Source organism: Macrosteles quadrilineatus, unplaced genomic scaffold (assembly GCF_028750875.1).
Source record: "Macrosteles quadrilineatus isolate MER2022 unplaced genomic scaffold, UCM_ALF_1.0 Scaffold_1__1_contigs__length_201487025, whole genome shotgun sequence".
Taxonomy (NCBI): domain Eukaryota; kingdom Metazoa; phylum Arthropoda; class Insecta; order Hemiptera; family Cicadellidae; genus Macrosteles; species Macrosteles quadrilineatus.
Window position 1 is genome coordinate 7,305,515 of NW_026542594.1, and position 27,653 is coordinate 7,333,167.

General features: G+C 36.1%; 1 protein-coding gene across 1 annotated transcript; it reads right to left on the reverse strand.

The window, feature by feature from the left end:
* Window positions 1–339: 339 nt before the first annotated feature.
* LOC128999508 (transcription factor Adf-1-like) lies at window positions 340–26,991 on the reverse strand. Its single transcript, XM_054426106.1, has 2 exons — window positions 26,784–26,991; window positions 340–1,480 (listed from the first exon to the last, which is right to left on the reverse strand). The coding sequence occupies exons 1-2, from the start codon at window positions 26,989–26,991 to the stop codon at window positions 609–611; spliced, it is 1,080 nt and encodes a 359-aa protein (XP_054282081.1). The 3' UTR covers window positions 340–608.
* Window positions 26,992–27,653: the final 662 nt, after the last annotated feature.

A 27,653-nucleotide genomic window follows, 5' to 3' on the forward strand; every position in this document is an offset into this window, starting at 1 on the left:
AAACGTTAATACAAACACAATGAGGCCTATCTCACTTAAAGGAAATCATATCGTATAGTTGGTACTGTAGTCTAATACTTATTTCTTTCAACCTCACAACAAATATCAAGGCTCCTTTAGTGTCAAACTATCCTAAACAATAGTTTTAAAACAAATAATAACAAACCAATTTAACAACAAACAACACAACAAATTTAACAAATAATAAATAAATTTCATTTTTTAAATTTTTATTTTGAATTAATTTTTATTTTTTTTTTTAACTTTTTTAATAAATTTTTAAATAATAATAAATTTAACAAATAATAACATACTAAGAGTAAAACACAATGTCACTGTTCACTTCTCAAAAATCACAGGGCTGTTGTTACTCCTCAAATGAGTAATTGTAAATAACGTAATTGTAATTATAACGAACATTTTTGTGACAAACTTAATAAGAATCAAAATAGTTCGTACTTAAATAAAAACGTAACACTATGTTTCTGTTCACTTTTCCTAAATCGCAGAGCTTCTCATATTAGAAATTGTCAAAAACAAAGTTTTATGTGGCAAACGTAATAAAATAACAAAATTAATCCTTCTTATAGAAAAACGCTTCATCAAATCTAAAATGTAGAGTTATCATCTGCTCCTTCACCAGATCCTTTTTCTCCATAAGATGAAAAATACGATGTCACTGACTGATTGGACCCTGATGTACACGATGATACTTGCGGATATTTCGCATTGTCCGGTGGAATCGGTTGATTGCTACGCTGTACTGGTTGAAGAGTTGTCAGTACTCTTGAATTTGTTGGTTCAGATGAGAAAGTTGGTAATCCCGTCAAATTTTCATAGCTTTGGAATGACGGAGGAAACGCACTTGTGTTTTGGTAGTGATTGCGAAAATTTTGGTTGATTTGATCAGAAGCAAACTGTTGGTTGGTAGGAAAAGACGGTGGGTATTGACCAGCTGTAGGATAAAACCCGGTATTGCCATACTTGAATCTTTGTAAGACGTTCAAAATTTCAATCCTACATTGAATTTTGTTGGCTTCCGGCAGTGTCTTCAATGTAGGAACTAAAGACAAGGCAAAATTTGTTTCCTCGTCGTTTACCTCGTTTTGTTTCGTCCTCAGTACATGTAGGAGTTGTTCTTCGTAAGTTGCTTTTTTAACTGGTTTTTTGCCGCTAATTTTTTGACAACCACCTCTATTTTCATTGTCTTCTTCAATATCTTCGATGTCTTGTACTGTGACATCGTCCTGTTCATCAATGTCCACTGTCACTTCGTTGCACGCATCATTATTTGCTGCAGGACCTATATTACATACCGTTTGCCTTTGCTCTACTTCCGGTAACAAAAACAAAAGTCTGTCAAAGTATACATATTTTCTGCGTTTACTAGCTGCCTGTCCAGACTTTGTGTTGGTTTGGGCTCGTAGCTCTCTTGCGAAGCAGGTTCTCAGACTATCCCACCTCTTCTTAATATTAGTACCTGCAACAAATATGTAAGTAGAATGTCCCCCGATCTAGCAGGGGTAGTTTTGGTGTGTTGCGTGTTGCCTAGGGGTGGATTGAAGGGGTTGATTTAGGGGTGGTTTTTGCGTAAGGGGTGGTTTTAGGGGTGGTTTTTTGGATAAGGGTGGTTTTAGGGGTGGTTTTTTGGATTAGGGGTGGTTTTAGGGGTGGATTTAGAGTAGGGGGTGGTTTAAGGGGTGGATTTAGTGTTGGGGGTGGTTTAAGGGGTGGATTTAGTGTTGGGGGTGGGTGTTGGAGTTGGGGGGTGGGTTTTGGGTGGGGCTGTTGTTTTTGGAAGGGTTGAAGACTGTGTACTCTTATGTTAATATAAATTTAATAATATTTAATTACTTCTTTGGTGTTCCTCTATGATTTATGAATTATCTTTTATGGTATTGAAATTAACGGAAAAAAATATTTGAATCAGGTGTTTTCTGATTGGTTGAAAATAAGCTCGCTTCTGATTGGTTATAAATAAGTGACTGTGGTATTGAAATTAACGGAAAAAAATATGTGAATCAGGCGTTCTCTGATTGGTTGAAAATAAGCTCGCTTCTGATTGGTTATAAATAAGTGACAGTTGTATTGAAACTAACAGACAAAAATATTTGAATCAGGTGCTCTGTGAGTGGTTGAAATAAGCTTGTACCTGATAGGTTATAAATAGGTGATCTGTGATTGGTTGAAGGGTATATCTGTGAGAGAATTAAAAATCCTGGTTCACTCTTACTTTGGCGGTGTTTATAGGTGTAGTTCTTTTGCTCTGTGACATTTGCTGAATTGTGTGTAGTGTTCTTCTGTAAAAAGGTTATCGTTGTGAGTAGTAATATTAAGTTTTCTTTTATGGTGTATTAATTATGTTTGTAAATAGTAGTGATATTTAGATTTTCCTTAATATTTGTTGTAATGGCTTCTGCTGTTGAGCCAGTTGAAACTATTAGTGAGGACCAGTCCTATGTTAAGAAATTTAGACTTTATGGGACCAAGACTATATTTAAATTTTCTAATCCTCCTCCTGAAACTAGTGAGTTTGATTGGCTTAGACAGGGATTTGCTTCCATTGTAAAAAAGATGAAAGATCAGGCCCATGATAATGACCAGCTCGGGTTTACCCTTCAAAGCCTTAATCTTAAAGGTAAAGATGGATATGTAGCGTTTCGACCTGCTGGGGAAATTGACGAAGATGTGTTGTGGCAGATTTTTGGGGGTATTGTACAAAGTAATTCTGAATCTATCAAGTCAACGGATACCTTTAAAGTCGAGTGTACGCGAGTGAATCTCCCTGTAGGTTCGGGTACCCGTAAAAGACCTGGATTGTATAATACTTTTGATGAGGAATGTAAGGCTAGGACTGGAATTGTTGTGATAAAAAATAATGATAATTTGTGTCTCCCTCGTGCCTTGGTGGTAGCTGTTGCTCATGCAATTAAAGATCCTCTATATAAAGCGATTCGCCAAGATGATAGGAAAAGGCAGACAGTGATGGCGCAAGAGCTCATCCGGAGGGCTAGGGTAGAAATGCCTGAGAATGGTGCTGGAATTCTTGAACTAGAAAGGTTTCAAGATCTGTTGACCGATTATAAAATCACTGTTTACAATTATGATAGGAAAGGGCGTGATGTGTATTTTGAGGGTCGTCCAGAGAATGCTAAATCTAAAATTAACTTGATTTTCTGTAATGGTCATTTCAATGTCATTACCAGTCTAACTGCTGCTTTTGTTTGTAAATATTATTGTGAAGCCTGCCATGTCCCTTATGATCATAAAACTGAACATAGATGTTCCAATATTTGCTGCTACTGTCTGACCATCTCACCTCCTTGTAAGTTAGAACATGGGGGAGTAACTTGTCCAGAATGTAATATTATTTTAAGAAATCAAAGGTGTTTCATAGCCCACAAAATTGATAAATGTAAAAAAGTGAAAAAGTGTCTTGATTGTGATAAGTTGGTTATGATTAAGGGAAGACCTACACCTCATAAGTGTGGTGAGGTTTATTGTAAACCTTGTGAATCTTTTCAGGATCCTAATCATAAATGTTACATGAAACCCAACGAGGGTAAACCTACATCTAAAGGTTATCTGTATATATTTTTTGATTTGGAAACCCGTCAAGATGAGCCACTCTCCACTGATCCTGACCAGAAAGAACATAAAGTTAACTTGTGTGTTTCACAACAGTATTGTTACCAATGTATTGAGGCTAAATTTTGTATTGCTTGTAAAAACCGTACGAGAGTCTTCAACTCTAACCCGGTTACCCAATTTATGAACTATGTAATGGAAACCCGTAAACAGTTTAAACATGTTTGTGTAATTGCCCATAATGGTCAGGGTTTTGATTTTCAGTTTTTGCTTAAGTATATGCTTGAACGAACAAAATTCACCCCTGAACTGATCATGAGGGGTACAAAAATTATTTTGATGGAAATGGACAACGTGAGGTTTGTGGACTCACTAAGTTACTTCCCCATGGCCCTTGCTGCACTCCCTAAGGCTTTTGATCTGCCTCCTGAAAGAAAGAAAGGCTACTTCCCCCATTTATTTAACACTCTTGCCAATCAAAACTATGTAGGACTGATGCCTGACAAACAGTACTATTGTCCAGAGACTATGTTTGAAAAGTCCTACAGGGATTTTGAAAAGTGGTATGATGAACGAGTGGCTGAGAATTATGTTTTTGACTTTAAAAAGGAGATCTTAGAATACTGCATCTCAGATGTGGAAATTCTAGCACAAGCGTGTCTTAAGTTCAGGACAATATTCCTCCAAGAGTGTAATGTTGATCCTTTTTTGGAAGCTGTAACTATTGCTAGTGCATGTAATTTGGCCTTTCGTAGAAACTTCTTGAAACCAAACACGATTGGACTTATTCCTAAGAACGGCTATCGTTTTGTGAATAATCAGTCAGCTATAGCTATCCAATGGCTAAGTTTTGAGGAGGAAATCCGTAAAGTGAGGATAGAACATGCGGGGCGTGGAAAGGAGATTAGTATTTCTGGTTTGAAAGTTGATGGATTTGATGGACAAAGGATCTATGAGTTTCACGGGTGCTATTGGCACGGTTGCTCCAAATGTTATCCTTATAACAGAGATGCTCCTCTGAAGGAGGATCCCTCTGACTCGCTTCACTTGAGATATGAGAGGACCAAATCTAAAATTGCTAAGTTTAATGACTATGAAGTAGTTGAGATGTGGGAGTGTGAGTTTCGTAAGTTAAAAAAGGACCGAAATCTAAAACACTTGGAAACACTCCCTATTCTTAATAATCTTCCTTTGGACCCTAGACAGTCTTTCTTTGGAGGCAGAACAGGTAATGCTAAAACTTACCACAAGTGTGGGAAAGGGGAAACCATTGAATATGTTGATGTTTGCTCTCTTTACCCATATGTATGTAAGTATGGTAAGTATCCTATTGGTCATCCTACGATTTATGTGGGAGATAATGAGTGCAGACAGCGAGGCTTACATGTAGATGGTCTGCTTAAGTGTAAAGTGCTACCACCAAGGGATCTTTACCATCCTGTCCTTCCGGCAAAGATAAACAATAAATTGATGTTTGTCCTATGCAACACCTGTGGGAATTCTCAAAATCAGGGTGAATGTGAACATGAAAGTGGAGATAGAGCTTTAATAGGAACTTGGACTATGGATGAAATCAGAAGGGCAGTGGAAAAGGGCTATGTAGTTTTGGATATGTATGAGCTGTGGGAGTATGAGGTAGCCACATATGAAAACGGGGGTTTGTTTACAGATTTTATTAATAAATTTTTAAAGATGAAACAGGAAGCTTCGGGGTACCCTGGCTGGTGTCAGACTGAAGATGACAAAGATAAATATATTGAAGATTATTTTAGGCATGAAGGTATCAGATTGGACAAAAGTAAAATAACAAAGAACGGGGGGTTGAGATCATTAGCCAAACTAATGCTTAATTCATTTTGGGGTAAATTTGGACAGAGGGAAAACCAAACCAAGGCTACAATTATTAGAGATTCAAAAACACTATTTGAAATGCTTACCAAACCGGAAATAGATGTAAATAGAATACAGATTGTTAATGATGATGTTGTGGTTGTAAGTTGGGAGTACTTAGAAGAAGTAGGCGAACCTTTGACTAATGTAAATGTAGTGATAGCTGCATACACCACAGCTCAAGCGAGATTAAAGCTCTATGAGCATCTAGATGCCCTTGGTGGTCAGGTATTGTATTATGATACTGATTCTGTATTATATGTATATAAGGGTGGTTTGTACAGAGTTCCTACAGGGGATTATCTTGGTGAAATGACCGATGAGCTGGCTGAGTACGGACCTGGATCTTTTATAGTAGAATTTGTTTCTGGGGGTCCAAAAACCTACGCGTATCTTGTTTGGTCAACAAATAAGCAGATCTTGGTCCCAGTTTGCAAAATTAAGGGTCTCACACTCAATTTTAAGACTTCCAAAACGCTCAACTTTGAAAAATTAAAAGAAATGGTCCTTAGTGAAACTAGACGACAAATAGAAATTAACGAATCTAGAATTCGCAGAACTAAAGACCGGAACATCGTTACCATAAATGAAACTAAAGTTTTCCAAATTACAGGACCTAAAAGGAAGCATGAGGGTGAGTATGGTACCTTACCCTATGGATATAAAAAACAAAAACTTACCCACCAGTCCTAACAACATACTGTTGTGTTGTAACCATCTTTTTGACTAAGAGAGGTCGGATGATAAGACCTCCCCCTCCTAATGCCGCGTGACTCTGGGAACTTTCTTAAATATTTAGTCTCTGTTTGGAAGCGAAAGTGTTAACAATGAACCGTTATTGTTGCGAGAACAAATGTTTTGTAACCCCTTCGGTTCATGTTGATGGGATAGCATGTAGAAAATGTGAAAGTTTTGGTTATTGTATGTGTCGTTGTAAAAATTACCAAGCCCCAGTACCTAAATTGGTTGAACTTAAAGTATATAAAACTCGAAGTAGTTTTACTTGCTGTAAGGACAAATGCTTACAGTTTTATTGGGATGATTTGCAAAATATCTGTCTTGAATGTTTCCCTAAACCGCTGTGTGAATGTAAATTAAAAATTTGTAAGAACCGAAGTGACTGGTCTGTTGTATGAATCACGTGACCAAAGGTACCAGACAGTGATACGTTTGTCACCGTCATTCTCTTATTTGATCCCATGCTGATCAGACATACTCTGACAAAACTCATTTTTTGTGAAAATGTTTCATCTTACTTCTTATATATTTAACGACCGGCATGTGTCTGTATTATTTGATTCTGATGATAACCCTTGGTTTAAAGGTAAGGAAATTGCTGATATTTTAGGCTATTCTAGATTACGAGATGCACTTAAAGCCCATGTTAAAGATAAATATAAAAAAAATTATGCATTTATAAGGAGCGGTGAAATGCCGCTCCCTTTTAACAATCAACCACATACGGTTTACATTAATGAACCGGGTTTGTATTCTTTAATATTGAAATCAAAACTCCCTATTGCGGAGACTTTCCAGGACTGGGTGTTTGAAAAAGTGTTGCCCTCTGTACGTAAGTATGGAGAATACAAACTTGTAGCTGAAAAAAATACATTATTACAGTTACTTACTCAGTCTAATGAATCCAATCGTCAACTTGCTCAAATAAATACAGACTTTAAAACATCAAATGATTTATTGTCTAAAGAAAATCAATCCTTGAATGCAATTTTAACTGAACAGTCAGGTAAGGTAACCGTGTTTCCTTGTGATAGTAATCTTCAACACGTTCTCTGTGTTTTGATTAGAGAAACTGGAGGGAGTGAGAACGAATACAAGTGTATTCGAACAGAAAAAAGACATTTTAGAACAGCTGTAAAAAAGGCTAAAAGTGATGGGTTTGTGCCGTGTTTTATACGATTTCCTGTCTCTAATGGGATAAACATCTTAAATAAAGCAAAAGAAACCATGTTAAATCTTGGTATATATTTTGAATCACATTTTAATAATGTCATAACGTCTTATTTTTGTAAATATAGTAAAACTTGTTTTAAATGAATAAAAACCCCATTGAATGTGAGTGTGAATGTGGGAGTTAGTAAGGCTTAACCATGAAACCTCCCGTTTGTGGACAGACACCTACGTAATGGTTGGCTTAAAACACCATAAATCCATACGTAGATGGCAGGTTGGCCTAAAAACCATAGAACAATGAGTTTCCTGCGTTTGCCACAAATTTGTGAATGAAGGTCAATGGCACGGCTGACTAAAAGGCCTGTAAACCTGAGTGTGTGTATGAATGAAGGACATAGTTGAATGACCTTAGGTTGGTATTTCAGTCCGGTGGGAAAAATTTAAAACAAGTAAAATACTGCTCTCTGATTGGTTGTAATAAGCTTGAATCCTATTGGCTGTAAATAAGAGTGCGGGGCTGTGATTGGTCGATGGATATTTAACAATAATTTGAGATTCAAAGTTCAAAGTATCATTCTATCTCTGGTCTCCACCGCATCATGTTGTCTCTGTCTGAGCTTTCAATTAGAACAATTTGCTCAAACGCCATCCTTTTACCTTATGTAAAAGAATGTGTTGATCTTCCATCAACGCTAAGGCAGGATGTTTTGAACTATCACAAGGAAAACTGCGGTTACGTAACCCTAAACTACTATGAGTCTTTACGAGGCTCTAGAAGTTGGTGTACTACCTGTGGAAGAATGGTTGGTCTTCCTTCTCACTTAAGGCGAAGAGGTAGCTTTGCGTATCCGAAGTTTAAAACCCCAAAAGAAACATGCCGCATTTGCATGGCTCCTTTATTCATCTTCCATAAAGCCACTTGTAAATTATGTAAAAACTAAATGTTTTTACTTTTGTTACTTGTTATTTTTTTTAGAAAACATTTTGTTTTCTAAAAAAAGTAACTTGAAATTCTCTTTCTTTTTGTTTGCTAAAAAGGGAGAGGGTGTTACAAGGCGTCTACCAGTTTCGCTGGACTGGCCATGTAATGCTTAACCTGGGTGTAGTATACACGAGTGGTCTCAAACCCCACTCAAGCAAACAATATCCTATTTCAGTCTAAATCCCTAACTAAACACTTCATTACAATTTAGTATGTTGTTGGCAGGTTTTCGTCTGATTAAATCTTTAGCTGACAAACTATTTGTACTTGTTGTTTTTATTGCTAGCTTGATATTTATTTATTTAATGAGAGTCACTGATTTGTGTGAGAACCTTTAAAAACCCGTGCTAAACAGTTGTATACTTCATTTGTGAAATGGTTAGTAAAAGCGCTATAGCTGAGGAGCTACATAGACCTGCTAGGCGAAACTACCCTAGACGTAAAGTGACCCTTAAGGGATTGCATGATTTATACCAAGCTGATTTAGTTGAGATGCAGCCATATTCTAAAATTAATAAAGGCTATAGGTATATTATGACAATTATTAATTGCTTTTCTAAGTTTGCATTTGCCATTCCGTTAAAAGACAAATCTGGACCAGAGGTAGCTAAAGCTTTAGATCCTTTTTTAGCTAAAAATAAAATGAAAAACTTTCAAACTGATCAAGGTAAAGAGTATTTTAACAAACATGTCAGCAGTTTAATGCGGAAATATGATATAAATCATTACCATACCTATTCTGAGCTTAAAGCCAGTATCATAGAAAGATTTAATCGTACTTTAAAAACTAAAATGTATAAACTATTTACTGCCAGAGGTAGTTATGAGTGGGTAAGTTTGTTATCAGGACTTGTAAAATCCTATAATAACACTAAACATAGGACTATTGGTATGAAACCAAAGGATGTAAAACAAAAAGATGTTAAAAATATATTAAAGAGAATTTATAGCGGACAAAGTGTTAAGCGGCAAACTAAAGCTAAATTTCAAATCGGTGATAATGTTAGAATTAGTAAAAACAAAAAGACATTTAAAAAAGGTTATCTACCAAATTGGACAAATGAAGTTTTTAAAGTGTATGCAATTAAACCTACTAAACCTGTAACTTATATATTGCAAGACTCTAAAGGTGATATATTAAAAGGTGGATTTTATTCAGAAGAAATTAGTAAATCTAAGACTGGTAATGTATATTTGGTTGAAAAAGTTTTGCGGAAGAAAGGTTCTAAATTATTAGTTCGGTGGAAAGGTTATGATAACAGTCATGACTCTTGGATTGATGCCAAGGACTTGGTGTGATAACTCTGGTGTTTGCGTAAATACTTCTTCCTTGAACTATAGGTTATGATAAGATTTGTTTCTGGGAAGAGATATCACTTGTTAATTAGCACATGGTGTGATGTCTGCTCGGTTCAAAAACTATATATCTCTCTGTTATCAATTCATGGTAATTAGTCAGAATGCGTGTTGTGAAGCAAGACGTTGATTTTTCTGTTTTAAATTTTGATGAATACATTGGATCAGGCATGGTTACACATCGTAAAAAACACGGTACATTATTACCTGACTCTATTCGCTGTATTATATCAGGACCAAGCTCATCAGGAAAGACAAACGTGTTGTTTAATTTACTATTTGACCCAAATGGATTAAGGTTTAAAAACATTTATATTTTTTCAAAGTCTCTATATCAATCGAAATACAGGTTCTTAAAAAATGTTATGCCTAAAGAAATAGGGTATTTTGAGTTTGGAGATAATGATAAAGTAGTACACCCTAACAAGGCTAAACCACATTCAATAATGGTGTTTGATGATATTTCTTGTGAAAAGCATGATAATATTAGAGCTTATTTTACTATGGGTAGGCATAAAAATATAAATACCTTTTACCTAGGACAAACATACAGTGCCATTCCGAAACAGCTAATAAGGGACAATAGTAACTTTATTATATTATTTAAACAAGACGAAATGAATCTAAAACATATATTCAACGATCATGTCACCACAGATATGTCTTTTGACAAATTTAAAGAGATCTGTGCTAAGGCATGGTGTGACAACTTTGGGTTTCTGGTAATAGATAAAACATCTGACCCATATAAGGGAAGGTATAGGGTAGGAATTGACAGTTTCGTGACAGAGCTATAATGGTTCGTATCTATACATATAATGATCTGGGAGGTTTTAATACCCGTCTTCATAATGTTAAATCAAACTTATGCTCATACTATTACAAGAATAAAAATAAGTTTTGTGGGAACTATTGTAGTAAAAAACCTCCCCACGGATATCAGTTTAATAGGAGATGTTGGAGACATAAAAAACCTAAGGAGTCTGCCATGATACCACCTGTAGTTTTACTAATGATTTCTGCTAGCGAAAGAACTTATAACAGGGCGTGCTGGCTAAACTTTATAAATTCCTGTGAAGTAAATAATGTCCCTTTAGAATTTGTAATATATCATGAGGATATGTACAATTGTACTGTAAGAGACCCACAAAATATGATATCTAGATTTAGACCGCTTCCTGAAATATTTGGCAAAGTCCGACCTCTGCGCAACTTACACGGCAGTGTAAATTTCACTCAAATATGTAATGAAATGTTGGAATATGGATGTAAGATTCCATATGCAGCACGATGTATATTGCTAACAGAACGAACTATTCCTATAAGGTCTCCATTAACAGTCTATAAAAGGTCTTTAAATTTAAAATGCTATATCGACATTAGCTATAACGTTGCATACTCTAAAGTACCTGATAATGTTCCAATGACTTTTAGAAACAAACCGTACAGTGGTGTTAATAATCTCTGTCAAGGTCTGTATACTACAGAGTTTCTTAAGGAAGCTCTACCTACACTCCCAAATCAGTGTAAAAAGTTTGGTATTACATTAAACGGTGGTATGTATACTGTGACAAATAGAGTTTTATTTGATCAGTGGAGAGCATTTACAGGGTCAAATCCAAGTGAATTTTGGCTTCTTAACTCTTATCTATTGCAAAATATAAATAAACCTAGACCTTTGGAATTACTTAAAAGATTTATGGAGAAAACTGTTGAAAATGATAAATATACAGTAGCAGAAATACCTCAATGGAGGGATGGATGGAAACGAACCTTTGTATTTAAAAGTTTTACCACACAATATGTGGTCCCGCGGTTTGATTTTAGGATGCAACAGTACTATAGAGGTATAGACTTTAGCACTGGGGTTTCACTAAGAAGAATAATTAAGTTCTTACGGAGGTATAAGAGGCGTGCACTATTCATTAGGCAGGTTGAATTGCCTTAAATGGGCTGGGATCGGTTGGGGGTTTATTATTCTACACTATGGTGCGGAAGAGTAAACATGTTAAGGCACAATTAATTGAGCTGAGAAATGCTATTAAACGAAAGTATATAGCTTTTAAGGAAGGCACTGAAGAAAGTGATATTTTATTAGAAAAACAGTATAAGCCGATAATCAGTGAACTTAGGAAAAACACAGCAAATAATCTTGATATAAAAACTGAGCAGGAAAGTGTTAAAATGGAAGAACCTTTGGAAGAACCTATGGAGGAAGAGCCAATAAATTATGATCTAACTGAATCTGAAAGTGATGATGACAAATTCCTTCCATCTGGTACGTCAACACCAAGGGTTAAAGATTTGTCGGAATTGGTATCGTCTCCTGAGAAACTGGCATCCACCACTCAATATATAAATGAATACTTTACAAATCCTATTACAAAGGAATACATGTATATGTTTATTAAAGATTCTACGAATAAAAAGCAAATTGACTATATTTACGGACCCCGCTACGAGAATGACACACTTATGATTGGTGAAAAAGTTATGGATTTTGATGACAAAGGTAATATAAAGATTGGCGCAGTAAACTATGGAAAATCTAATGGATTGTATGAACTTATATTTAAAAGGTTACCTGATAGTACCACGTATAATGATAATGATTTAAGAACTTACAAAAGTATTCTTATTACTACAAACGCTCATAAGGAGGGTTATAGTTTTGATGGAAAAATTAAATCAAACAAAGGTACAAAGTATATGAAGATTATTAGACCTTTAATCTCTCAAGCTAAAGGTAAAGGAATGTTATGGAAGTCCTTAAAGTCACGTGATATCATACATTGGGATGACGTTAATGAGCTAGTTGACCGATTAAGACACATAGCTATGTCAACAGAAGCTGGAAACAGAGTACATGTTAATGAGATACTAAGTATTGTGGAGGAGCTAAGAGAGGCAGGGTACATAAAAGGAGCTGGAAACAGTAGGTATAAAGCATTACTATAATGACTATTGACAAGTTTGGACGTAGTTTGAAAGCTAGTAGTAGCAAGAACCTTAAAGGGCTTAAAGGGGAAGGTTTTAATTTAACACCAGATGGTGATTATGATATGCAAAATAAAAAGCTATGTAACTTGGCTTCTCCATTACAAGCTGCTGATGCAGCTACAAAATCATATGTTGATTATAGAAGTGTACCCTTTTCTGAAGGTAAATATGATATGCAAAATAGGAGAATATGGCAATTGGCTGACCCAAAAGTACCAACTGATGCTGTTAATCTGCGTACCCTAAACAAACTAAGTCTGAAATTAACTAAAAATAATTATAATGCACAGAATAAGCAGATCAATAGTTTAGCCGCTCCAAGTGTTTCTGATGATGCAGCAACAAAATTCTATGTGGATAAAGCTTGTGAAGAAAGTGTGACATTATTAAGAACTGATTTATCCATGCTACAATCAGAAATTGATGGTCTGAAAACTAGGCTAACAAAATGTGAAAGCCTTATAACAGATAACAAAACTGAACATGAGAAAAACCTAAGGAAGTTTGGAACTTATGTTTTTAACTATATCAATAGAAAACAAACTGGAAGGTCAGCTGTACAAACAGATGACGATTACATAGATTGGGAAGAACTATTTAAACTATCACCAAAAGATAATTCCTCTCCCACAGAAAATATAGCTATCGCACACCAAAATGATGATACCCAACCACAAACTAAAGATGCATCCCAGCCGAAAAATAATGGTGATGAGGAGGAGGAGGAGGAGGAGGTGGAGGAGACAGTATTGCCTGAATTTCTCGAGGAAAGCATACTTGCACGTGTGCAACCATTTATGTCAAATATAGAAAAAAACGATAACACACCTTAGTTACTTGTCAACCATCAACGATACTGGTCATAATTATAGCTGTCTCTCAAGCATTTGCCATAAATGGCCAAGACCAAGACTAAAAACTTCAGATGTAAACAGGCGATCAAACGGGGTGGTAATATTGTTTCATCCGTTCTTAATAAAGCTATCGACTTACTACCTGTCGAATTGCATTTACCGGGGTATAATTATTGTGGGCCGGGTACAAAATTGTCCAAAAGGTTGGCAAAAGGAGATAAAGGAATAAACGGTTTAGACGAAGCGTGTAAGTCCCACGATATTGCGTATTCGAGGTACAAAGATTCTGAGCGTAGGAGACAAGCGGACAAGGAGCTTGCAGAACGAGCTTGGCAAAGATTTAAAGCTTCAGACTCGTCGGTAGGTGAAAAAGCCTCAGCTTGGGCTGTTACAACCGCAATGAAGGCGAAAACTAAGTTTGGGGGAGGTCGGCGAAAGAAGCGCAGTGTTAAGCGATTAAAAGGAAAAGGATTATACCTCAGACCTTATAGAAAGGAAGGTGCTGGTAAACGTAAAAATAAACGAAAGGGTAATAAAAAAAAAGCATCTCAGTACCATTAAAACCTCTTACTAATTATGATTTATTTAAGTATGTAAAATTGTTAAAAATTCCAAATTTTAGAGGGGTTTTTATGAGGAATAAACTACCAAATTTGCCTAAAAAGCACGAATCAGCCATTGTAAACTTGGATGATAATTTTGGCCAGGGAACACACTGGGTATGCTATAAAAAAGATGATAAAACAGTTTATTACTACGATAGTTTTGGAAATTTAAAACCACCGAGGGAACTAATCAGGTACCTAGAGGATTGTGAAATACACTATAACTACAAAAGAGAGCAAAGTTTCAACTCAGTCATCTGCGGTCACTTGTGTTTAAAGTTTCTCTGCAACGATGTTTAGTCTTACCGGGGTAACCAGTGTGCTTTCACACGAGCTTTCATTTCCTATTGATGTTACTAGTGGGGATTGGGAACTAGGATTAATAGAACTTACTACATATAATTCCATACCAAACATAGAAAATAATGTAAATAACAAGTTTTATTATGGTAAAGATCAAGTTATCACTATACCAGAAGGTTCATACGAAATTGAGGATATTGAAAAATATATAATTTCTAAACTGCCAAAAAAAGTAAAGTTTACATTAAAACCTAATAATAATACTTTAAAAGCAGAGCTATTTTGTTCAGAAGACATTGATTTTGAAAAGGACCACTCCTTGGGAAAACTACTTGGATTTAAAAACCAAATTTATAAAGCTAATAATCAGCATGCCTCGGAGCTACCTGTGGATATAATTAAAGTTAACTCAATACGGGTGGACTGTAACGTTACACGTGGCTCATTTTTGAACGGGATAGAGGACCATGTAATACATGAGTTCTATCCTGCAGATCCACCAGGCTATAAAATAATAGAAATACCACGGAATGTTATTTATTTGCCAGTGATCAGCCAGAGGATAAACAACTTGACAATCTCCCTAAGAGATCAAGACGGTAAATTAGTTAATTTTCGTGGAGAAAGAATTTCAGTAAGGCTCCATCTAAGACGGAGTAATGGGTCTGCTATTTAGTGATTTACCTACAGTTCGACGATTTAGTAGTAACCAGACATCCAAAGGATTAACTTGTAAAAATATAAATTTTCTTCGCTCTCTCGGCTTCAAAGTAATAAAAAATGGCTCTGTTAGAGATAGGTCAAGCAGCAGCATACGATGATTTAATCACCAGTATGGAATTTCATACTCACCAACCATACGCATCTACTACTTATAATAATAATGATGAAATTAGAATTCCACTTCTACAACAGGACATAATTACAGCTCCATTTTACAGTAGTATTGTCATTCATGGTTCGGTCAGTGCTAAAAAAACTGACGGTTCATCACAGGAAGTATCACTTGTTAACAATGCAATTGCATTTTTATTTGAGGAAATTCGCTACGAGCTTTGCGGAAAAGAAATTGATAGAACAAAAAATGTAGGCATCACTACAACTTTGAAAAATCTCGTTTCCATTAGGGAGGAAGAGAAAAATACTTATAAGAATGCGTGTTGGTTGGGACCCGGTAAAGTTGAAAAAGCTAAGGATTTTGTATATTCAGTACCTTTGAAACTTTTGTTGGGGTTCACAGAGGACTATAAACAAGTTTTGGTGAATGCTAAACAAGAGCTCATCCTATTGCGTTCATCCAGAGATGAAAATGCTGTATTAACCACTAATGAAGGTATGGTGACATTAAAAATTGATAAGATCTACTGGCGTATACCTCATATAACTGTAAATGATAGCCAGAAATTAAAACTGTATAAGTATATCGAGAAAGATCCAACTATTCATATTCCATTTCGGCAATGGGAGTTAATTGAATACCCAACCCTACCCACAACTGAGTCAATGTCTTGGACTCTTAAAACTTCTAACCAAACAGAAAAACCACGATATATTGTTTTAGCATTTCAAACTGGTAGGAAAAATAGTGTAACCAAAGACATGTCTCAATTTGACGTTGCTGATTTACAGGATGTAAAATTGTATTTGAATTCAAACTTTTACCCTTACGATAATATCCGTGGAAACTCTTGTTTGTTTTATGACATGTACACAAGTTTCCAAAGCTCCTACTACGGAAGAGTTGGTTCTCCTATATTAAGCTTTAGTGATTTCACATCAAACTGTCCAATTTACGTAATCGACTGTTCTAAACAGGATGATACTATTAAAACCGGTCCTGTAGATGTTAGACTGGAAATTCAATTTAAAAATGCTATCCCTGCAAATACAAGCGCATACTGTCTCATTATTCATGATACACACTACACATACACACCAATCACTGGGGATGTGAGAAAGATATCTATGTAAGGGGTAGCATTGCGATCAGTTTAGGGTAAACATTCAGGTGGTAAACATGGAATGGCTTAGTGTTGAGTTTTATGACGAGCATAACATATTGCTTGGTATAGAGAAAGTAGACTGTTTTAAAATATATGCAGATATGAAAAAGTTTAATGTTCCCCATGGTACTAGTAAAATCCTTGTTAAAATTAGAGAAGGTCCTTCTATGTCAGATGAGGAGTCTTCAGAAGAGGAGGAGGAGGAGGGGGAGGAGGGGTTATTTTACTTTTCAGATGAACCATGAGTGGGTAGGGTGGGGAGGGTTAAGGGATGTAGGTTAAGGGTATAAGGAAAGTAGTTTAGTTGCAGAGATGACTTCACAGGAGACAGAGGTAAGTGCTAACGCTATAGCTATCCCTAAGGAGAAGGAGCCTATAAATCTTTTAACCGGAGTCTTTCTAAAGTCAGTTTACTTTCTGGACTCCGAGCTTACCAAGTGTGCGATAACAGGAATTGTTAAAAACCGTGATAGCAGTCTTGGGGTAATCATCAAAGGTAAAAGGGGTTGTGTTTATTGGTCATACGATTCATTTTGTCAGCTTTGTGATCGTTTCAACTTAATTACTTTAGCTCTCTTGGAAAAACGATCAGAAAATATTAAGACCGACGAAGGATCAAGTATCAAAGTAAATAACGTATTTGGAAATCAGTACGCGTACATTAGTGACGGTGAGCACTCCTTGTCCCTTAATTTAGTTGAGTGGAATCAGTTAATAAAGAATATCCCTGTAATTTGTAGAAACCTCTTGGAATTATTTTACTTGGAAGTATTCATTAAAGATTTTATCGATCAAGTTTTGGCTGACGCTAAAGAACAAACAGACGAGCTACCATCTGACGTTGCTGATCGTCTTAGAAGTGAATTGTCAATATGGAGGCTGTAGTAGAGTTTCAAGCTTTTAAAGATAACAATGATAATTTCATTATAAAAGAACTGGCCATTGTTGGTGGTTCTCTAGAGTGCCAAATATTGTTTAAACCTCCCTACGGCTTTCATCAATTAAACTCTAAAGCCCAAAAAACCAATCGTTGGCTTTCTCGAAATCATCATGGTTTGCGTTGGGAAGAGGGTAGTATACCATTTAATGAGGGTTTAATTTCAGCCTTATGTCTCCCTTTTCAATGTATATATACTAAAGGTAGGGAGAAGGCTGAGTTTTTGAAGAGGTTTCATTCAGATGTTCGTGTAATAGATGGTCCCGCTATTGACGCTATGCCAGGAATAGCATGTTCTATGGGTGACCATAAAAAGTGTGCCGTACGTACTGCATACACACTTCAGTACTACTTAAGCCTTTCACTTTATGAAGCTGGTCAGTATGAGCTTGGAGATGGAAAACGTCTGGTCACTATTGTCACAAGAACCAAAGGAGCCCGAAGGGGTGATGACTGACAGCTTTATAATGAAGTTTGATCGGTTTTTGGACTGGAACATTTTATCCAATAAATATAATTTTTCTATTGATATGCTTAGGATTTATTTTCACAAAGTCAACTGGAGTCTAATTTTGAAGCGTCAAAAATTCTCAGAAGCCTTCCTTCGAGAAATGGCTCTTAATTTTAATGGGTGTTGGGATATTGTTAGTAAATATCAAAAACTATCCGAACCCTTCATTCATGACTATGCTAGTAAAGTAGATTGGGATTATATCTTGTTATATCAAGATGTAAGTAGCAAGTTTGTAGATGATCATTTATCGTATATAGATATTTCTTACTAAAAAAAATCTTACAGATCATCTGAGGTGCGGTTTATATGCTCAACAGGCAGGCTTAAAACCCATAAGTCCACAGGGCATAAGGTTGATATAAACCTCAAAGAGGATCGCCACTCACTCATCAGGCTGGCGTAAAACCTGTAAGTCCACGGGGTGAGGAGGCTGGCCTAAAAACCTTAAGACATTGAGTCTCCCTCAGGCATCCTCAAATGTATGTGTAACCCCCTCAGATGATCTGGAAGATAAAAAAAAAAATATAAAGAAAAAGTATCCTTTGTCAGTGGCAAGAGAGTTAATTGAAAGGCTTCACCAAGTAAATAACCCTCTACATTAGTCAAAGGACAAAAAAAATATATAAAAGTAAAATATCCTTTGTCAGTGGTAAAAGGGTTAATTGAAAGGCTTCACCAAGTAAATAACCCTCTACATTAGTCAAAGGACAAAAAAATAAAAAAAATAAAAAAATAAAAAAAATATTGGGAGGTGGCATATTTGTTATGGAGTGGCCATCACCATAGACTGCGATGGATGGGGCAGTCTATCTCAGAGGGTGTAGACCTCCTGGGGATGCCTCTGAGTTAACAAAAAAAGAATGCGCTGAGACCCCTACCTCATGGGTGGTGTGGAAACGTGGGTCAATATCCAAGCAGATTAAAAGTTACATCACAAGGTGAACTTTGTCCCCCATTTTCCCCTATTTAAGCAGGACCAACATCGAGATAGTCAGTATAGCAGCACCACTCTAGAAGTCAACATCATCTGCCATCTTAAACATTTACATCATTGTAAGTATGATTTATTACTTTTTAATTTTTTTTGCTGGTCAATTTAATGTAAAAATTTTAAAATAACGAGTAAAACAGGTAAAATAAAGAGTAAAAACAATTCAACTATATGGTCTCTTTGACACATTTAACAGTTTTTTTACTAAAGAATACAGCAGGAAAAGATTGTTTATTAATCTCAAATTGGTAATTTCAGATAATGGACAAACAAATGTTGCAAGAACTAGCTGCCCTCGAGGTTTATGACGGTCCTTCTAAGGTCCCTTGTAAGGACCTCACCGCCGCAGAGGGCTACCCTATAAACTCCATGAAGCGCACAGAGACGAAATACGGCCCATCCATCATGGTCGAAATCGTCATGCCAAAGGGAGAGACAGCCATCACTTTCCTCCCTCGAAGATTTGTCGACCAGCTGACAAACCAGCAGATTGACCGCTTCAACAAAGGCGGCTTCAAAATCCAATGTACAGGGATGACAGGGCGAAGCCCCAACGTAAAGTTCTTTATGTAATAAAAAATATAAAAAAATAAATGTACTATTTCTTTATTTCAATTGTTTTTAATATCTTCCCTGCTACAACCAATAATTAGAAGGTAATTTGCAAAATGAAGGGTAAAAGGGTAATGCATTAATTACCGCTCCAAAGAGCATTTAACTATTATATGAAGGGAAATATAAAATTTGCAGCTTAAAAATAATATTTAACTATTATGCGAAGAAAAATACAAAGATAGTTTAAAATTACATACCAACTTGAAAGGTAACATTTATTTGACAAATACAAAGTTCTGCTAGCTAAATAGCATTAAGTATCATACAAAGAAAAATACAAAACTAGACTAAGGAAATGCCGAGGACAGAATAAACAACTCTCCATATAAAGTCATCAAGGAAATTGCAAATCATTTGGAGGTTGTTTCCACATAAATTAGCAGAAGAACAAATTTGGCAAGCTGTCAAAGAGATAGCATTGCGATTATTTTGAGGGTCAGGTCACTCTGATTCGAGGTTTTATCTCTGTATATATATCAGAGTCAAAAATTGAAGCCTCATCACTCTCTGTGAATATCTTCACCATGAAGTTTCTTTCGGTAGTGTTTCTGCTAGCCTGCCTTACAGCCATCAACTCCTCAGACGAGGAAAATCCTCCTTCACGTTCGGTAAGTCTTAAATATTAAAATTGCTTTTTTTTAGGTTTGTATACTTTAAAATAGTCAACTTATAATTGTTTTTTCAGGTTATATTTGTATATTTTTAGTGCCCAAGTGTAAATATTTTAAACCACGTATAACAAGGAGCATAGGATGAGTGACGTTATCTTAAGATCTTATAAGCCACCACATTCTTTGACGCAGCTGGAGCCGTGATTAACGACCTGTCACATTCCTTCACAGCAATCAACAACCCGTACAACCTATGATAATCACAACAGATTATTTTGAAATCAAAACCATAATTTTGTCTTGTGATTAACTAAATGTTATAATTTCAGGATAGTACTATATTGTTGTAATATTTACTTGTGCAAACATCCGGGAACTATATTACATTATTTATATTTATCTTTTAGGTACCCAGTCCGGACATCTTTCAAGATGATGATTCTGTAAGTTATATTGAAAAAAATACTTTACATATTTCTTTATCTTTTAAAGACCTGTTTAATAATTCAGTTTTAATTTACAGGAACTATACGTATGTTATGACATAAAATCATTTCTACATTATATTAATTTGATACTGTTTTTCCAGGACGCCACTGTGGAAAACCTCGACCTTAATCAATGGAGACGTGTAAGTTATTATTTATAAGTTTACTCTTATAAACTGTTCAAAATACATACTAATCAAAACTAAATAGTTTCTACTTATAAAAATATGTTTTTATTTTCAGAATGAAATAATACATTTATTGCTTCCATTCAACCACAACAGCACCGGGGAAGTATATTTCACCAACATCAGAGGAGATTTGCTATCATATAGACAGCAATTGAATGACAACGCTACCCTCAATTTATTTCCTCTAGAAGGGTTTGCTCACATTTCCCAGGTAAGAAAACTGTAATAGAGTACGTTTAAAAAATCCAACATTTGTTAATCATTCATGTTTGTTAATTTGCCATATTATTAATTCATATGTATTTTCCAGCGCCGTGCCAACGTTGAAATTCATAACATGAGGAGGTACAGTTATCCAACCCCTGAAACTGGGATTTACCCTTATGTCAGAGTTGCAACTGTTAACTCCATTGAGTGGACTCTAACTACACTGATGGTCAGTAGAAATCCTAGATGTATTTACATTAATTAGTTTTACTAGTAGAAGTAACTATTTTTATAACTTACAAACATTTACAGAGAGGTGGTGAACCAATTGACCAAGAACACCTTCAGTTATGGCAAGGAGATGTGACATCCAACCATACCGTAACTGAAACCTCGGAGTATTTAGAGTCCGAAGTGCGGCGAACACAGATGGAACACATCATTATGGTAATTTACCAGTATAATCATTTACTCACCTTTTAACCATTCCTAATAGCATCCCATCGTAATAAGTAATTAATACAATTACTAATAACTTTTAATTTATTCCAGCTTGAGCCTGCGCTTCTGATGAATAATGACTCCCATTTCACAAATACAAGAGGAAATATCCTCATATATTTAGCCAGAACAGCTCCACTGCCTCCAATCAGCTATCATCAGATAACCTATGTAAGTAAATATAACTAGCTATTATACATTTTCACTGTAAGTATATAATAGATTGTTGGTTTATCTTTTTTTTCCTTTTACAGTCAGAGGCAGCAGACCGTTTTGTTCAAATATTAAGATCTGTGAGTGGGAGTCATTTAACCATAGAATTCAGCAGCACCTATGAAGATTACTACAGAAGGCCACGTGATCCATTTTGGATACTCATCACACATGAGGTAAGACTAGTATCAATGTTCACTATTAAATAGTACTGTAGTATGATTTAGTACCATGTAAAATATTTATTGCATAATTTACATCATTTTGTTTTTCAGAATAACGGCAGAATTCCTGAAGGAACACGCTGGTTGTATTACAATTCGACCGGCGAAGGGTCCTACATTTCCCATGTATTTAGAGGGACCCCCGGACTTCTAAGTCGGATCGAAGAACAACACAATCAGCACCTGATGGATGCCGTTTCAGGCCTTCGACCAGTACCTTCTGAACCTGTTGCTGGACCATCCAGAAGGATAAATCCCACGGTAAGAATAATATAAGTTTAGAATAAATCTTTAGCATCTATAATATATGTATATTAGAATATTAATATATTTTACATTTTTTAGCCCGTGGATGACTTCGACCCGTCACAAGCACAGGGGAACGAGCTTCTCTCTGACGAAGTACTACCATCTTCACCTCGTAGTCCTTCGCCAGAGACCTCTTCTTCCCATGCACTGCTAGAGCCCCATCCTCTCTGCCGGAGCTGCCAACGGGAAGAAAGAATCCTACGTCAAAGAATGGAGTTTTTTCTATGGGTGGGTTTTCATCGCCTAATTTTATTTCTCTTACCCAACCATAACTAAAGACATCAACAGAAAAATAAAACTTGATTTGTTTTCAGGATATCGATGCCGACAGTGGTGACAGAGCTTCGTGGAGAGCTATCGGCCACCTCAACACCACTAGGACAGAACTAAGGGAGGTGTTGACATTGGCAGATTCCGCAATTGGAATGGCCAGCCGAGCAGAGATGGCAGAAGTTGCTCCAGTCATCTGGAACGAGATCCGGACGTCCTTGGAGCGGATCCTCGTGATGACAGGACAACAGATGGACGATAACATCATTCGAGGTCAAGAAACCCCAACCGAACCTCAACGGACCATCACCTGCCAGATCTGTCAGGATGCTCTCCCGACGATTGTGATTCAGCCTTGTCACCATACCCTTTGTCCGGCATGCGCTATTCGATTATACGTTTGCCCGTTCTGTCGAAAGACAGTAACGGGCAGAAAAAGACTCTATTATGACGGATGAGTTCAATTACTAAAACATAGAGTAAACTTTAAATCAAATTTCATTATCTTTTCTCATACCATATATTCCATTAATCACAATTTTACATTTTTTTAGATTTATAATTTTATGTTTATCAAAATAGATATAGTAAAATAAAAGATATATTGATAAATTTCGACTATTCAATTAACCTACCATTCCCTAGCCTATAAGTAGAGATTTATAACCAATCTGGGACGAGCTTATTTTCAACCAATCAGAGAACGCCTGATTCACATATTTTTTTCCGTTAATTTCAATACCACAGTCACTTATTTATAACCAATCAGAAGCGAGCTTATTTTCAACCAATCAGAAAACACCTGATTCAAATATTTTTTTCCGTTAATTTCAATACCATAAAAGATAATTCATAAATCATAGAGGAACACCAAAGAAGTAATTAAATATTATTAAATTTATATTAACATAAGAGTACACAGTCTTCAACCCTTCCAAAAACAACAGCCCCACCCAAAACCCACCCCCCAACTCCAACACCCACCCCCAACACTAAATCCACCCCTTAAACCACCCCCAACACTAAATCCACCCCTTAAACCACCCCCTACTCTAAATCCACCCCTAAAACCACCCCTAATCCAAAAAACCACCCCTAAAACCACCCTTATCCAAAAAACCACCCCTAAAACCACCCCTTACGCAAAAACCACCCCTAAATCAACCCCTTCAATCCACCCCTAGGCAACACGCAACACACCAAAACTACCCCTGCTAGATCGGGGGACATTCTACTTATGTATATATAAAACTACACAGTACTTTGTTTAGACTTCCGTGTTGGGTAGATATTTCTGAAAACAACTATTTTAGGCAATTTCATTAATTTATTTTGCGCTAAACGAGAGAAAGTATGTTTCAGTTTGCTGATATTGTTTATTTTTTCTAGGTACCTGGCCACGGGAAACAGCTTTAATTCCCTGTCATTCGAGTACTTGCTTTCACCGTCAACTTTGAGGAATATTGTACGAAGTACATGCGACAGCTTATGGGTCATTTTACAGCCCCTATTCATGGGAGGTAAAACAGAAGAAGAGTGGATACAAATAGCTGATGAATTTTACAATCGGACAAATTTCCCCAATGTAGTTGGTGCGATTGACGGGAAACATATCCGAGTGAAATGCCCCGCACATACCGGCTCTTCTTGCTTCAATTACAAGAAGTTTTTTTCTGTGGTACTAATGGCATGGGTGGATGCAGATTACAGGTTTATTTTTGTAGACATTGGATCATATGGGTCTGCAGCCGATCCCAGCATTTTCAAAACGTCTACAATGGGAATAAAACTAGAAAATGATGAACCGAACATTCCACCCAGTAAAGGATTGCCTAATGATATAGACGGTCAACCAATGCCCTTCGTAGTTGTAGGAGATGAAGCCTTTGGTCTCTCAACAAGAATTTTAAGGCCATTCCCTAAGAAGAATCTAAACGTCGTGAAAAGGATATTTAATTACAGACACACTAGGGCACGACGAATGGTAGAATGTGCTTTTGGCATATTAGCAAGCAAATGGCGAATTTTCTTTCGGCCTATTGACGTAGGATTCGAGTTTTGTGATTCAATTATAAAGTCCTGCTGTGTACTTCACAATTATGTCAGACAAAAAGACGGAATCCAGTTCCAGGACACCCTGTACGAGTGTCCTTTACAAACTATTTCAACAGGACCAGCAGTTCGTGGAAGCGTAAGTGCAATTAACATGAGGGATTACTTTGCAGGATACTTCACTTCACCTCAAGGAGCTGTGCCATGGCAATACAGCAAAGTGTAAAGTACACGAGGGAAACCCCTCTAGTTCTAATAAAACAAGTTTCAGGTGTTTCTTTTTTAGAAATTCATGTAGGTACTTTTAAGAAACAATAAGTCAATATAAACTCGTGGAATAATGTATGTTTCAAATTCCCAACTAAGTTTTGCACCAGGAAACACTAGTAAGCACTCTTATTTAAAAAATTATTTTGGATACAAAAGTATCTTATCGCTTACATTATTCATACAGTGTAAAGATAAAGTATACTTTTAAAAGCGTGCAAGTATAAATAAATAGTACGGGGGGAAAAACTGTAGTGTTAATAAATATGTTTAAAGGATTACTTTATTACAAATACAATAGGCCTCTTTTCCACAAGAAATAAGTATTGTAAATATTTAGTAATTTGAATTTTGTAATTGTATTTTGTAATTGTAATTTGTAAAATACTTTATAATTGTATTTTGTAGTGACTTTTGAAATTGATGTTTCACATTTCCAACATAAACACTATCGAATAGTTGAATTCTACATATTTCATTTTAGGGTCAAAATCCGTTACGTATCCACAACTCTGTTTTTCGTATTTAAGTAACTGAACTAAAATTTATCGTTATCTTATCGTTGCGACAATGTCAACAGTGATTAATTACCAAGGTGGCAAAATTATTCACTACAGCGAACCGTTTTATCTCCCAGCCAGATAAGATAAGACCGACAAGAATACCGTCACAAATTCCTGGAAATAATTCAATTCTACAGTACAAAGTACTAGAGGGGGGGCGGGCGGGTCTAGTGTTAAGAGCTGGGGACTTCGGTTCGTAAGGTCCCGGGTTCAAATCCCGCCAAATCACTAATGTATTTTATCTATGAGATAATGTCTCAACCCCTAGGTTTAGCCTCAGTCTGAAGTAATATGTGAAAAACAATCCCGGGTTCGTGCCTAGCGTCCTAAAATAAAAAATACCCCCGCCGCAGCAAACATGCAGACTAAGCGAATATCCATTTGACTGATTGGATTTACACTGAAATGTCTACTTAAAAATATAACATTTATTCTTAATTTAAATAGAATTAGTTTAACAAGTACTTAGGTTTGCTGCATCAGGGAGGGTAAAACTGTTTTTTTTTTTTTTTTTGTAAAATGTGAATAGTTAGTAAAAAATAAAAACATTTTCCAAATTTGATCAAAATATGTTCACAAACAAGCAAACTACAACAGTTTACTTATTCTCCATAAGAATAACATGGGAATTTTAAATTTACAATCTTTTTGAATTTTCTCTTTAACCATTAGGCGCATAACAACGCTTCAGTGTACTAAATTATTTGTTTTTTAAGCACTACAAAATGGTTTGGAAAGGAATTGCTAAATTTTATGTTTTTTGGGTCAAAAATGGGAAAAACCTATTTTTACCCCATAAAACCCCCCGTAAACCCCCGTCTCCATGGTCCGATCATGCTGCATCGTGAACTCGTTCGAATAAACGTACGTTTACACGTTTGTACCAAATTTCATCAAAATCGGATCATTTTTGCTCGAGTTATCTTGCTGACGGACACACATATATATATGAATTTGAACGGATGGTGTTTTTAGCCTCTAGGGACATCAAAACGAAAAAAAAATCGGTCCCGCGTCCAAGTCTTACCATGAGTACTACGGTAATAGCTTATTCCCTATATGGGAAATTCGCTAAAAACTACACAAAGTTCTCTGGCATTGAAAAACTACGTTTTGTACACTTTAATGTTGATATTAACAAGTTTTGGAGTTGTGGGCACGTATCGGATTTTGACATATTTGAATTACAACAGTTGTTTATAATTTCCATCATAAATAGAGCACATAGTAAAGCATACCGTTACACGAAGAAGTTATGGACTCTCTTGCATAATATATTTAATTTAAATTACTTTGTAAATAGTTTGGTAATAAACCACGTTATTAATAAAAGCTTACCTTCATTTGCCTTTTCCTTTGTTTGCAGTGTACCCCAGTTGTCCACCACGGCTTCACATACTTCTTCCCACAACTTTTTCTTTAATATAATGTCCGAATACTCTTTTAAAGATTTTTTATAAAGAGGGGGCCGTGCCTCCACTTCATCGATAAGTTTATCTACCTTATCATCTCGCAAAACACTTGCACTTATCGTTGTAGAAGCCATAATGCACTTAATAACAACGCACTTGACTGTTTGCGACCTGCGTAGCGCGCACACAACATTCAGACTGGCAGACTTTTTAGTCGTCAGTGTGCGCGTTCTAACTTATCTCCATGCCTTTATCAATAAGACCCGACAGTTGAGTCGGGGAGCAGTCGGCGGGAAAATCGGTCAGCACCAAACCTCCCCGACAGTCTGAAGACAGTCTGCCGACTGTCTTGTTGCGGTCGGCCCGTGTGCGCACTCAGATTTACCACTATGGGGCCGACTTTGACTCCCGACTACGACTAAATAGTCGGCCGACAAAAAGTCTCTCGTGTGCGGTAGGCCTTATTGTGCGGAGCAAGTGAAGCTCTTTGAGATCGGAACTTATGCAAACTATGTATAAACAGATAACTCAATAACGGCTGAACATATTAAAGCCAAACTTTCCAGGGTTATTTTGACAAACAGTGAGCATGTTTTTACACAAACAAATTTCAATTTGATAATGTCTGTACAAATTAAAACTAATCTAAAATTTTTAACATTGGCCTTATGGGTTGCTCATCGATCTCTATTATTGCTGTAGTAATAATAGAGATCGATGGGGTTGCTATGATGATTACCAATTAACAAAACAACGTAAATATAAATAAAGAAAGACTAATAACATTTCGGTTATC